This window comes from Limanda limanda, chromosome 21 (genome assembly GCF_963576545.1).
Source record: "Limanda limanda chromosome 21, fLimLim1.1, whole genome shotgun sequence".
NCBI classification, from domain to species: Eukaryota; Metazoa; Chordata; class Actinopteri; order Pleuronectiformes; family Pleuronectidae; genus Limanda; species Limanda limanda.
In genome coordinates this window covers 2,752,385-2,767,254 of record NC_083656.1, presented here as the reverse complement: position 1 = coordinate 2,767,254, position 14,870 = coordinate 2,752,385, and the positions used below count along the sequence as shown (strand labels likewise).

At 42.4% G+C, this 14,870-nt stretch overlaps 1 protein-coding gene across 1 annotated transcript in view; it reads right to left on the bottom strand.

The window, feature by feature from the left end:
* Positions 1-11,792: 11,792 nt before the first annotated feature.
* The window catches only part of srcin1b (SRC kinase signaling inhibitor 1b), a 43,944-nt gene continuing 40,866 nt past the window's right edge, over positions 11,793-14,870 (bottom strand). Inside the window, exons 17-18 of the mRNA XM_061095256.1 lie at positions 13,755-13,904; positions 11,793-11,945 (exon numbers count right to left, since the gene is read on the bottom strand). Of these exons, the coding sequence (XP_060951239.1) occupies positions 11,793-11,945; positions 13,755-13,904 (303 nt within the window). The remainder of the gene's footprint in view (positions 11,946-13,754; positions 13,905-14,870) is intronic.

Genomic DNA, 14,870 nt, shown 5'->3' with positions numbered 1-14,870 from the left:
AGAATGATGAACTAATACTTTAACATTTCAACAAATAAAGGATTTTATACTGTTTGCTAGTGTGAGAAGAGTTCTTTACCATGAAGAGAGAGAGAAGCAGAAAACTACGACATTTTTATCAGTGTAATTTCATTTTAAACATTTACATTATTTTTATTTATATTTTATTACATTTTGTTATTCAATGTAGTTACATATCTCATATCTAGTTATTCTTTACAGTTATATGTAAAACAAAATACTAACAAAATGGTGGATATTTCTTTACATAACACATCTTCCATCATCACTCATTGATTTTCTTATCGAAATATATATTTTTAAAATTTGCCATAGAGAGAAAACACAAGTGACTTTCCTGGAAAAAAGTTTCAATAAAAAACAGTTTCAATTAGTAAGTGTGTTAAAATTTAGACATTAATATTGTTTTTAACATTAAACTGTTTCCACCTCATAACCACAAGCTCACAAGCTCCATTTGAAGGCTGCAAGTTAATAAGAAAATACAAAAAGATCATGTCTGTTTCTATTAGTTCTGATTATGAACGTGTTTGGTTTGATTTGGTTCGGTTCTCGTTTCTCTTTCATCTTCAGAAGCTCTTCAGGTGAATCAGAAGTGTCTCTGCCTCCGTCCTCATTGTCTTCAGCTCTTCACAGACTCGTCGGCTTTGTTTCGCTGCTTCTTCCACAAACTGAGTTGGATCTTTGTCTCTCTGAGAATCAGCCACGGTTTCCTCCAGCGCCGCCGCAGCAGCCAGAGTCTTCTCAGTTTGTCGTGCGACGCGTTGAACTTCAGGAATGAACTCAAATTTCTCACTGCTGGTTTTTATTGAGCTCAGCTCCACCAGCAGAGGTTTGATGGTTTCACTGAAGTCGAGTCTGTTTTTTTGCATCACGCTCACTTCCTGCCTTGTGTCTTTCTTTTCTTTCCCGCCTCCAACCACATAAACGGCAAATCTCGTCCCCAGCAACGCACCGAAACCGCCACCAACAGCGCCCCCTGCTGCACCGACTGTCCTGCCAAAAATACCACCGATTGCACCACCTGTGGCCACACCGATGGCGACCCATAATGCATCACTCACTGCTCCATGAGATGAACTTGAAGTTGTGGCGCCGACAACACCGCCGACGCTTCCAGTAAACACTCCCCCAGCTACCCCCCCGATCACGCTGCCAGCGAAGCCGACAGTCGCACCGACTGCGCCGATTTCTCCACAAAGTTTCTGGCAAGTTGTCGCAGCAACTGACCCCAGAACCCCCCCGACTCCACCCGCGATGCCGCCGGAAACGGCCCCGAGAGCGCCGCCCAGCACGCCGCGGATCGCTTCACTTGCAGGAGCGACCTCCGGTGTCTCACGCACTCGAGCGGCCATCTGCGTGAAGCTCTCCGACGCCCCCTGGAGACGATCTTCATGTCGATCGTAGAGAGTCACGAAAGACGTCAAACTTGCTTCGAGCCCGCCGATGTCCCTAAAGGGCTCTAGGTTATGTAGGCTGTAGTCAATCGTACACATTTCCCCTGTAAAATAAATAAAACTATAAACAATAAATACAACTCCTGATAAGAAGTTTACAGTCACTTTAACATTAAATCATGAGTTTAACTCAAAGCAGCAGATTTACCGAGGCTGGGTGATACTGTTTACGTTTTCAGCTTCTACAGTTTTTCCAGTTTGGTTTCTTGGTTGAACCAGTTTGTGACTCAGCAGCTGAAACATGAAACCCTGCTGCTTCTGTTCTTCCTGAGCAAGTTTTCACAGATTGTGCTTAACTTTAAAATCTCTGTCCTTCAACAAGCTGCAAGTCAAAGTCAAGTTTCAGTCCCGTCAATGTTCAGGACATAGACGGGACCGATCCCCTCATGAGAGCAGAACTATTTCTTATAAATTAAAAAACTGACATAAAATATTTTGGGAAGTGAACGAGGAGTCTCAACTTGTTGCAGCAGATTCTTGTCAGTGCAGCGTCTTTGAGTTTTATCGACTCACCGTCTGTTTTCACCGGTTTGAATGAAGCCTGCGACCTCTGAAGTTCTGTAGACGTCGTTCACACAGTGTGAGAAGCAGGAAGTGGAGGAGTGAGAGCAGCTGGGCAGGACCGCCTCACTTCCTGCCGCCTCCAGGTGGAAAACACCACCCGGTGTTAAAAGGTTCAACAAATAACAAATGAAATGCAAAAGAAGAATCAGACTTAAATGAAAAGGTTGAAACTTAAAGGTGCTGTATGTTCATTTAAATCTCTGGTGAACATGGTTTCTTGTCCCTGTGTTTACAAGACAAGAGGATATATAACGAGGAGGAAGTTAATGACTTGTACTGCAGTCGGCCACCAGGGGGCGATTGAGCTGTTTTAGGAGCTGTAGTGTCTTCCGACTGATCAGAACTTTGTGGGTAATAGAATTAAGTCTTGAATTTAATTGAAACTCAACAGCTCTTAATGCTAACGTTAGCTATGTAGCGATAGCAACAACATACGTATGTTTTAAGAGAAGTTGAAGAAAATGCTTTAAGAATCGATATCAGCCCGACGGCGCCTCCTGGCTGCCGAGCAGAGCGTGACGGTCACTGTGGAGCCTGAGGTAAATAATCAGTCTCACACTGATGAACTGCTTCAGTCAGGAATCACCTCCAGCCTCCATCTTTATCCCCCGAGGTCGACACAGCTGCACGTTAACTCTCATTAAAGTCCTTTCCACAGTCTCAGTTTATCACAGAGCTGCTGATGTGGCTTGTTCCACCGACGCTGGAACGTGTGAAACTGTTTAAACAATCTGCAAAGATTTGTCTTTAAACTCCAGGTTTAAAGAATGAAATTGTGGATTTATGATTCTTGACTTCTTAGATCAATGCATGGTGATGATTAACATTTGCATTGTTTGTACAAACCCTCTCTGTATATTAAACTGTTTAGAATTACTGGATAAATAAATTGTATCTGGGCACAAAATGCAGAACATACAAAATGTCTCTAATTACCTCCTGAACAAATAATATTGTTAGAGTGGAATTCCTTTCCAAGGTAAACAGGATCTTAAAGCTTTTGGTCGAGCTTTAGATTGAAGAGGTGATAAATAACAAATTACCAACAAAATATCTTCTATTGTCAGATTCTATACGAATTTCATATTTTAACCAAATTTCCAAATAATCTACACTATCTCTTTACAACAGTCAAAGTTGCGGATGAAACTTGTTCTGTTCTTTCTTCCTGATTTGCTCTTCACCTTCTCTCTGGAATCAAATCATTTCTTTTTAAACGAATGATCCCAGACGTCGTCAAATCTAATTGAGCAGATATTTGTCAACAAAGTTAATTATAGTTGCTTCCTACTTTATCATGTGTTTGTTTGACACTCGTTCATTCGTCCAATGGGATCAGTTTGAGAGTCGACATGATTAAAACCAATTTTATTTAGAAGTATCTGATGATGTATTAAATGATTTTACATTCATAATTTATTAAGGACTGTTATAAAGCTGCTTTCTGAAATATGAAATGAAACATCGTCCTTCATCCCGGCTGTTTTCATGTGAGGACGTTTCAGACCGGGGGGGGGGGACCTTTCTCATCATGGCCCATTTCAATCTTTATTGCATCCTTCCAGAACTCACTAAATAATTGAACACCCATCAATCTATGACTCAGTTTGACACATGCAGAGAATTACAATGACCCATCTGAAGGAGTTTAAAGGTCAACCCGCAGAAAACTCTTGGTATTTCTGACCCTGGTGGCTGGGAAATGAACTGCACCCTGTAGATTCTATTCTGACGAGACATAGACGAGGCTCAGGATGGAAATTCTCGTTCCATTATTCATTGACTTCACTTATATGGTACGTCGGTGTTGGCTAGCTAGACAATTTTCTAGATTGCGTGTTAGTCGACATGCATCAAAGTTAGCAAAGCTTCTTGCTAGATGCTAATGCTAACAAGTAAGCTGTGTCCTAACTGAGGCGTCATTAGCTAGTGTTAGAGCACTCAATTTCTAAGCTAACAATAGCTAATGTTGCACATTTTTGGCATCTCACAAGAAGCAGAAGAATTTTTGAGGTAAGTTTTCATGGTTGAGCAGTAACGTCTCATCCTTATCTTTCCCAGGAAATGTCTCCTGATTCTTTCTTGTATAGAATCAAATGACAACAGAGAAAGTGGAGTCAGGTCTCATTTCTTAAATCTGTTCAAACAAGGTAACTAAGAAACGTTAAATCGCTGGAAAACTACATACAAAACATTAAATAACAACGCGAAGCTCCAATCAACCTTTTGAATCATCAGTCTGTCCCCAGAGGATGAACCCTGGTGTCCCTGAGTTTAATGTGAGTGGACAGATGAGACACGTCACCACCAGCATGTATAAGAGGAATCACCTTTATTGTCACAAAACCACAACAGGAACGTACAAAAGCAGCAACCGTTTGGTTTTGGTTGAATTTTCTCACAGGAAGCAGCAACTTTTACTTTCCATACACAAAGTTGCGTGATGTTTTGCACTTGTTAAGTTGGTCTTTAGTTATATGACGGACTTTGTAGTAGATTATCATTCTTCTTCACGATTCACAGACAACACTTACCCCACACAGCAAGCATCACTCTCAGTATTTAGTCGATATACAATATCATTCAAATATCCTTCTCAGTAGTTAGAATATTCTTTTTTTCTCTTCTTCGTTATTCTGACGGTAAAAGGACCTTTACAGACCCATTTTCAACATTATACAAAAATCTATGTTACTGTACAATTTTTGTTTACTCTATCATACGCTCACAGTTATACACAGAATTATTGACAAGATAGTGAGACCTCTGTTGACCCAGCGTGCAGATTTCCAGGAATGTATACAGTATGCATGCCAGGTTGGATTTATTTTTTCCAACGTTTAAAAAAATCTCACATAAAATCAGTTCTGTAATATAATATTTGGGTTTATATACATGATTTTAACATCCACAAATGATTCAAACGACCACACATTCATCAAGAAACCATCGATATAGTTTAAACTGTATAGTCGGGGTAGTGCACGTTCACTAGTGGTTATAATAGAGGGAAACAGCAACGGAATGGGGTCCTACCAGTGAGGTGATGGTTTTAGAGGAAGGAGGTTATGTGCTTTTTAGAAATGTGGCGGTGGCGTCCCACTGCCGACTGGTCTCTGTGATCTCCACAACACGACGTGGTCAAGGTTTCGCAGAAAAAAATAAATCTTTAACGCAGAAAAATAATAATTTACAGAATAAATGTGTTACATGTGTATGAATCCTCTTCAAGTATAAAAATACAAAAAAAGCTTGATTATATAAAACATAGATGACACTTTTCTTTTTTACATTTGAATAAATCAATCTCTTCAAAAGAAAAAAACTAAATGGTCATTTAATATACATACAATATATCTGTGATGTGATTCAGGTTATACTTTTACTGCGCTGTTCTATTTTTGTGCTAGTTTTTAATGCTATTTCTGAGACTACGAATACATTCCTTAAATGTATTAAGTGTGTACTGTGTGTAATTTCAGCTGTGCCGGGGGAATAAACACACACACACACGCACACACACACACACACACACACACACACTCAGCAGATTTCCCTCCGGCATGAATGTCAAACAGCACAGAGCCTGTGTGAGGAATTATTTCTCCTGTCATTTTGAATTTGTTCCATGTCACAGTTTTAATATTTCACCGCCAAAACATCTCAGCCGTGTATTTCTGTATTTCCATCATGGCACATCCAGGGTGTCACTGGAACCTTTAGTACAAAACACTTTGGAAGAGTTTAAATCTGAATATCTACATGTCGCTGAGTAAAATATGAGCTGTGTCCCAGTTTCATGTACTCACTGTGTACAGCGTGTACTGTATCCTAGTGAAATGGGGGTTTCCTGATAAAGCTTAATACTGTGTGTACTTTTCCATTTTGTGCAAAAAGAGAATCTAGATATTAGCTATTTCTTTTTCCCATTAATCACATTTTTGTTTTCTAAGATCTTCGAGGTGTCTCAGAAATATTCACAATTTGTTTTAAAAAAGCAAAAGGTAACGTCCTGTCCAATCACATCCAGAGTTCTGACTGTTATGATGACGTTGTGCAGTATTCTGTTCTCTGATGCGTCCTCAGATTTATGGATCTTTACATAAAGCAAACTAACACAATATAACACAACTCAAGATGCATTCTGGGAAATGTAGGATCCAGTGTTCATTCTAAAGTGTGAGTGAATAAAAACCAGGTCACTGCAGGTTTGACAATATAAAAATATAAATAAAATATTTATCAATGTTGATCGTTGTATGAAATCTTTGAAAATGAACTTATTTTTTAGCATCATTAATTCTTTCCTGTTTCCAGTCGGGGACACACAACAGAACCTATACTGAATCAGTGCATCGTGTGGAACTGGGACACAGATATCATGTTGATTTGTTAAATATGAAAATCTGAACAATTAATTTATAGGAGGTTAAATGTGTTAAATGAATAAGATCTAAAGTGTGACGGGGAAAACATCATTTCAACCGGAACTATTGACGTGTGGTGACTTCAGGTTTCACTGCTCTGATAATCTGATGATCTCTTAACACACAGAGTCAGATTAATTCTTTTAAATGACAAAGCCTCACGCCTCCGAGGTCTGAACTAGACGTCCAAGTGATCCGAGGACTCACTCCTCACGTAAAAGGTCCAGCTGAGACCTGAGAGGCAGACAGAGGATGAGCGAGGCAAAGCTGGAGAGCGAGCGAGAGAGAGAGAGAAAGAGAGGGAGAGAGAGAGAGAGCGAGAGAGAGAGAGAGAGAGAGAGAGAGAGAGAGAGAGAGAGAGAGAGAGAGAGAGAAAGACCGGCGCCAAAATGATGTGAGGAAAAGCAGCGAAGGGAAACTGATGCCGGCAGCGTTCGTGCAGCTGAAGCTCAGCTCTGCCCCGAAGAAGCAAAGCAGAGAGCGAGGATTGACAAAAAAAATCAAAATCAAAAATAAAGAGAAATATTGGATGGAAACGAGAAGCAGTGACAGGGGGGAGGGGGAAAGAAAAAAAGACAAAAATCAAAATTTACAAACAGACAAATGTATTTCAAGTTTCTGTTAAATCTTTCATCTGAAACGCTACAAGGTTTTTTCTGTGTCGTACGAGAAGCTGGAAACTGAGCTTCAATCCCCTGATCGGCCACCGGGGACATCGGGGGGGTTTGGTGCAATGGCGTGACGGACCTCGTGTCTGTGCGGAGACGAGAGCGTTCGTCTGTTACTGCAGAGACGACGCCGGGAGACAGAAAACCTGTCGTCACTCAGCTCCTCTTCCTCTCGGAGTGATGCAAGGAGGAGTGTGAGGATGGAGAGGAAGGGTACTGGGAAGAGAGGGAGGAGGAAACAGAGAGAGGAAGGGTACTGGGAAGAGAGGGAGGAGGAAACAGAGAGAGGAAGGGTACTGGGAAGTGAGGGAGGAGGAAACAGACAGAGGAAGGGTACTGGGAAGAGAGGGAGGAGGAAACAGACAGAGGAAGGGTACTGGGAAGAGAGGGAGGAGGAAACAGAGAGAGGGAGGGTACTGGGAAGTGAGGGAGGAGGAAACAGACAGAGGAAGGGTACTGGGAAGTGAGGGAGGAGGAAACAGACAGAGGAAGGGTACTGGGAAGTGAGGGAGGAGGAAACAGAGAGAGGAAGGGTACTGGGAAGTGAGGGAGGAGGAAACAGACAGAGGAAGGGTACTGGGAAGTGAGGGAGGAGGAAACAGAGAGAGGAAGGGTACTGGGAAGTGAGGGAGGAGGAAACAGAGGGAGGAAGGGTACTGGGAAGTCAGGGAGGAGGAAACAGAGAGAGGAAGGGTACTGGGAAGTGAGGGAGGAGGAAACAGGGAGAGGAAGGGTACTGGGAAGTGAGGGAGGATGGAACAGAGGGAGGAAGGGTACTGGGAAGAGAGGGAGGAGGAAACAGAGAGAGGAAGGGTACTGGGAAGACAAAATGACAAGACAAAATGAGACATGTTGGAAGAGTGGTGGAGAGATGGAAAAGAGGGATGAGGAGAGGAAAAAGAGGAAGAAGAAACGAGGAAAGGAAAAATGTGGAAATAGAAAAGGAAAGAATAGAACAGAAAGACGAAAAGAGGACAAAAGAGGTGACAGGGAGAGAGGAGGAGGAGGAGGAGGAGGAGGAGGAAGAGAAGGATGGGGAGGAGGAGGAAGAGGAGGAGGAGGATGAGGAGGAGTGTTTATCTTCCTCTTTATTATCCGCGGCTCCTGAGTGTTTGTGACCTGATCTTCTCTAAACTCTCAGCTTCTCCTTCAGGCTTCAAACAAACGAAGCAGCTGAGAAACAACCTGAACGTCCCCGGAGCCGAGGATCTGATCCAGAAACTGAGTCTGAGATGAAACACGTCCTTTTATGTATTCTTGTCTCATCTGCTGGCGCCTGGATTTTTCTATTTGCTCAGTACACACACACACACACACACAACATGTTGTATGTAGATAAGTTTAAACTCTGTGTGCAGCATCAATACACAGCAAAATCGGGAGTGTTAATTCAACTCACAGTGTTAAATTTAACACTTTTTCTGAGTTTATATAATCCTCACGGATTCTGAGTTAAAATTACACTTTGAAAAGTGTTAATATTTTAACTCTTTAATAGTGATAAATATTTGACATCCTTGGTGTTATTTTATGACACCACATAAGTGCACCTTTAACTCTAAATTGTGTTATTCCCTTTCACTGTGAGTATTAATTTTTAACATACATAGTGTTATTTTATGACACATTAAAGTGTATTTTTAACACTAAAATCGTGTTATTTCATTTCACTATGAGAGTTAATTTTTAACATACATAGCATTATTTTATGACACATTAAAGTGTATTTTTAACACTAAAATGAGAACAAGGGTCAGTCTCACCCCTGTCTTGATAAAGAGAGCCGAGGGATTTTGTTATGGTTCATTGGGTGCAGCCGAGAGAGGAACATGGCTCCTCCCATATTTTATGATCAACTCCACCTGAAGTGAATCTAACTCAGTCACAGGTGTTAACATTTAACTCGCTTGATTGACAACACTTGCAGAGCAGGTGTTAAAACAACTCCAAAATCAACACCCACCAACTCAAAAATATTAACACTGAAAAAACAACACTACAGATTTTGCTGTGTAGTTTGGTTTTATCTCTGCAGATTTTACAACGTCTCAATCTTTACTTCCTAAAAACTTGTTTTCGTATGGAAAAATGACATCATCACTCCTGAATACGCAAGAGTGGAAATTACGTCTCAATAAATTTTTTTTAAAAAGAACTTTATTAGACCGTTTGCTTTCAGGCTGTTAACGTGATGAATTATTAAAAAGGCAATAAAAGGAAATGAGCTGCAGAAAGGAGTGAGAGGATCCTCCGACCAGAGCAGGACACGTCGGGCGGTGAATACTAATCCTGCTCGTCTCCGCGGAGGGACGGACGCCGCTCGGCCAGATGGCGAGGGGACGGCCGCCGTGTTAGCAACGAGCTAACTGCTGCAGCGGCTCGGATGAGCACAAGGACACGGGCGCCGCGGATACGTTTCTGAAGATGTTTGTGTCTGTGAGGATGAAAAATAAACTAAAATAACTCGTGGATGAATTCAAAAATAAAACCCTGACATCGCTCTGAACCCAGAAACAGACGATGTGAGCAGCCGAGGCGGCGAGTGATCAATTTTCTCTTTCAGAGGATTTTCTGAAAAGCTCTTTTTTCTGGCGGCGGCTGGCGAAGCCTCCCAGCGGGTCGGGAGCAGCTTGAAGCGTCTGCCGGGGCAGATAAGACGAGAGGAGCTTCACGCCCCGACAGGTCGGACTCACCTCCAGCTGCTTTGAGACGGAGATCCACAAACGTGCGAGTCAGGAGCTCCGCAGGTTTTCTGGATCTTTTCCTGCAGCGCCTCAGTGAAATGTCTGGGAAGCGTCGCAGTGAGACGTGAGGTTTCTAACACGAGACGCACGTGAAACTGGAAGAAAAGAAACATCTCGCCTCTCGCTCTTCTGCACCAAACGGGGTTATTAAAAGGTAGAGTTAGCGAGTTTGTGAAGTTAGCTAGCGAGTCACAGAAGAGTTGTCTTCTCGCAGTTGTCAGTTATGTTGACATTACATCATATTTCAATGATACAAACGTTGAGCTACTAAATTTCACAGTTTGTTAAACGTTCAAATTCTTAAGACTCCATTATGCTTCTACGTAGCGGTGTCGCGGAGAGGGACGCACGTATACCACGGACTCTTTTTGATTTATGCTTTTCCGACGACCGTCCGTCTGAAAACAATTCACCGCCAAACAGTAGGTGGCGCAATGGAAGATGACCTCAGAGAGGCCTACCCCCATTTCTGGGAAGAAGAAGTCCACGTGTGTTTCTTTACCTCTGTGGGTGCTCGTACCTCCGGACCTCCTCCACTAGACGCTCTTCAATGTTGCTATCCATATTCGTATCGTAGTTGTGTTTGGATTTTAACGTGGCCGTCTTATGATATACGGAAGAAAACCGGAAGAAAACCGGAAGTTTGAGGTCCGGAAATGTGAAATCCGGAAATGACGTCGTACGGAAATGACGTTGTACGGAAATTATGTCGTTAGCGAACCAATCACAGCCAAGGGTTGTCCGTAGGCTCTCCGAAATATCCACGGATAGTTAGAAAAATCAATGGCGCTCGGAGTGGGCGTTCCACGGCGGAGAGGGCGGTCCTATCTGTCCGTATTCGTAAAAACGGAGTAGCATAAATCGGCCTTTAGTCACCACGGTCAAGGACGTTTGTTTTTCGTCGTTCAGCCGGATTACGCAAAAACTCCAGAGCAGATTTCCACGAAACTTTGTGGAAGGTTGCAGATTGTGTCACTGTCCAAAAGGTAGCTTTTTCCAACATTTTCCTTAATTTCTCATAATAATTAATTGATCTTCAGTTTAAAACATCTGACAAGTTTAGAGGATTGGTATTTAAGAGTGTTTGTAATTTGGTGAAGTGAATTTAAATGTGGGTTTCAGTTCAGCTCTTCTAGTTTCCATCCATCTACATTTTATATTTCCTTGGCTCTCGCTGCCTCAGTCGTCTCTTCCACTTCTCCTCTTCTCTCTTCTATTTTATTCCTCCTGTACAAACTGAACTTAAAAAGCTCGTCCACAAAAGCCGGCTTCTCTCAGGAAACCGTTCCCCTTGTGCTTCGCTCTCCTCCTCTTGCATAATGAGTGAGAGCTGTTAAAAGGCAGCTCTGAGTAAACCAGCGTAGCGACTGGAGCGTTCGGGCGGTTCGTCTCACCTTGAGATTTAAAGGATAGGTTACACAAAAAGAGCAGCATGTGGTAATTATCGGAAGAACAGAGAGAGAGAGAGAGAGAGGATGAGGGGGAGGAGTCAGAGAGAAAACATGACGGGATCGTGGTGAAACACTGAATCCTCATTTTGACCTTGAGATAAAAATCTTTCCGTGGCATCGCTGGAGATAATGTCGCAGTGAATGGAGGCGGAGACGTCTCTGATCGGATCTGACTGTGAGAGAGAAGCTCGTCTCATCAGTCACAAGCACCAACAAAATCCTTCCTCTGGAAAATCAAGACAACGACAAACTCACACCACAAAAAACTTGATCTCTGAGCAAGCGAGTTGAGATCCAGGAACTCAAAGGTCAGAACGCACATCAAGAACTGGTGAAAATCAAGGTTTCTGCAGATCGCTCCGCCCTCGGGTGTTTGTGTGAAACCTCAAACCGTCTTCGTACAGTTTCTCTCGAGTCGCAGGAGTCGCAGGAGGAAAGCGTTCAGCAGGCGTCAGAGGGGTTAGAAGTGGAATACCTGCTGCTGGCCCTGGACTTTGGGGAAATCCTCTTTCTGCTTGCGGGCTTTGGGCCGCTCCAGGCTGCCCTGCTGGAGGTGCTTGAGCCGGGCGGCCACGGTGAAGCCCTTCGTCGGCCCCGGGGAGCTGCTGCTGTTCTGTGGGAGCCAGGAGATCAGAGGTGTTAAGTGAGAGTAAACAATATATAAACAATAAAGTATCACAACACGAGCAAACCACTCAAACAGCCAGAGATCACTGGTGTCCACAAACATTTGGCCACGTGAGGTCACTGTGCTGGTGGAACTTATTAACTTGTGTTAAAAGCTGGTGACTGATTTGAAGAGAGCAAAGTACAAAACTATATTAATAACCACAAACATCCACTAAACCTAGAACAATCTTCATCTTCTTTTCAGTCTGAATTATCAGGATAAAGAAATAAATATGAATAAATTCCTCATTAACGTGTTTTTATTTTAGAAACAGTTTTATCCAAAAATGTTAATCACTGACCCTGAAGTCAACAAAAGCAGGATCTGGATTTAAAACTCCTGCAGGAGGAGAATAGATTCTTTATCCCCCCCCCGGTCACTGGATCCCAACAGTGACCTGCTCAGCACCTCCGTGAATAATCCAACTAACACGAGTCGTCTCCACTCGGCTAAAAGTGTCACTACTGTCGGGACGAGCACGAGGCTTCAGAAACGCTGACTCACTGCTCATCATCACCTCAGCGGCTCGGGGGTTTAAACGTTTGCACAGCGACAGAGGAGGATTTCATCTCAGAGAGAAGCTTCACAAACAAAGAGCATCGTGCAAATATTCAGAGAGGAGGCAGAGGTCAGAGGTCAGAGGAGGAAGTGTTAGAAAGGTCAGAAAGAGAAGTTCAGTCCAACGTCTGCAGCTGAAAACACATCGAATATAAAGCAATGACTTTATCTCTTCTGTCAAGTTATTTAATCGCATTCACAATAATATTATTTATCATTTGAAGGTATTTAAAAGGTTGTCTGTTATTGAGAGGGTTGTGTCTTGTAAACAATATATAAACAATAAAGTATCACAACACGAGCAAACCACTAAAACAGCCAGAGATCACTGGTGTCCACAAACATTTGGCCACGTGAGGTAACTGTGCTGGTGGAACTTATTAACTTGTGATAAAAGCTGGTGACTGATTTGTAACCACAAACATCCACCAAACCTGGAACAAGCTTCATCTTCTTTTCAGTCTGAATTATCAGGATGAAAAAATAAATAGGAATAAATTCCTCATTAACGTGTTTTTATTTTAGAAACTGTTTTATCCAAAAATGTTAATCACTGACCCTGAAGTAAACAAAAGCAGGATCAGTCCAACGTCTGCAGCTGAAAACACATCCAATATGATGCAATGACTTTATCTCTTCGGTCAAGTTCTTTAATCGCATTCACAATAATATTATTTATCATTTGAAGGTATTTAAAAGGTTGTCTGTTATTGGGAGGGTTGTGTCTTGTAAGGCAAAAATATTTAAAGCAACAGTTTGTAACTTTAACTGAGGAATAGCGCCCCCTCCTTTACGTTACCATGGTTGTTAAGCACTTCATCCACTAGAGGGCAGCACAGAGTCGAGATGTATTCCCGTATCTCAGGCATGTCTCACTTGAACGTTTTGTGTTTAGTCGTTAAAAAGGTTTCAGTGAAGCAGGAGGATTAAAAGCAGATGAAGGAGGAGAAGCAGAGTCCACAGGAGCGTCTGGAGGTTTGACTTTTACCTTTCTGCACCTGGAGGTCGGGGGGGGTGGAGCAGCGGCTGTGATGCGGCGCCGTTTACTACAATCTTTAACAGGCGTTCTCTCAAATATCTGTGATCCGTGGTGGTCGTATGAAAGATGGTGGCAGAGACATGTGAACACACGGACACGACACATGACAACAAAACTGAAATCAGCTGCAAACCCCCGGTGGATCCGGATCTCACCTCCAGCTCGGCGATGATCCGCTCCTCGTCGTCCTCGTCCTGAATCCCAGACGCCGCGATCACAGGGGGCGTGGACGCCGGGCGGGGCGTGTCCGACGGCGTCCGCCTCAGCTTCACCAGAGTTTTGGCGATGTCGCCGTCGTCCTCCATCTTTAAAAAGTACAAAATAAAATCATTCTAAAAGCAGAGCAGTTTAAATATAGCGAATACTAAAATAAATAAAGAATGGAAAAGCAGCAGAGGGATGAAGGCGCTCGGAGAGTCTTCAGAGACAGAAGAACAATTCACAGCTCTCACACTGAACCTGTGTGTGAATGAACTGAGGAAGAAGAATCTACTCGACGCTGCTCGATGGAACTGGGTCGAGGTCTCAGAGGAAGGTTGGCAGCAGCTTATTAAAGTGGAGGATTCAGGCTGTTCAAGATTCACGGGTGAGATTCAGTGTCGACTCTGAAGCAGCAGGAGCAGCTTGTTCTTACCTGGAAATCAAACCTGGGGAAAGGTTCTTCAGAAGTGGGTCAGACTCCGACTCGTCTCGTTAAATTGTGTTTCTGAATCCCAGCGGTGAATAAACCCAACATGTGTCAGAACTTCTGTTTCTGTGTCAGATTCTAAATCTTAGCTTTTGACTTCGAAGCTTTGGTTTCAGAGAATTAAGAAAACATGTATAAAAATAATAATAATGAACACATTCCAGGGGTCTCGGGGGGGGGGCACCGTTGAGCCATTTTGCGACGCCCATTGAAAATTCCTCCAGAATACGTAAATTTTCACCACTTTCTAACTTTCTGCAAATTTTGGTAAGAAGTTGAGCATGTTAAAGCCCTCAAAAAGCCAATTCATTAGCCTGAATAATAATAATAATAATAATAATAATAATAATAATAATAATAATAATAATAATAATAATAATAATAATAATAATAATAATAATAATAATAATCCTTACAATTTCAATAGGGTCTCACCTGACCTTTGAAGTCAGTGCTCGGGCCCTAAAAAAAAAGAAGTTCAACGCAAAACGTCTTTTTAATGAACATGAAACAGATCTGTTGTGCAAGTTATTATTAACGATATTTATGATTAAAAGTGACCTTGAACCAGCTGATCTTTATG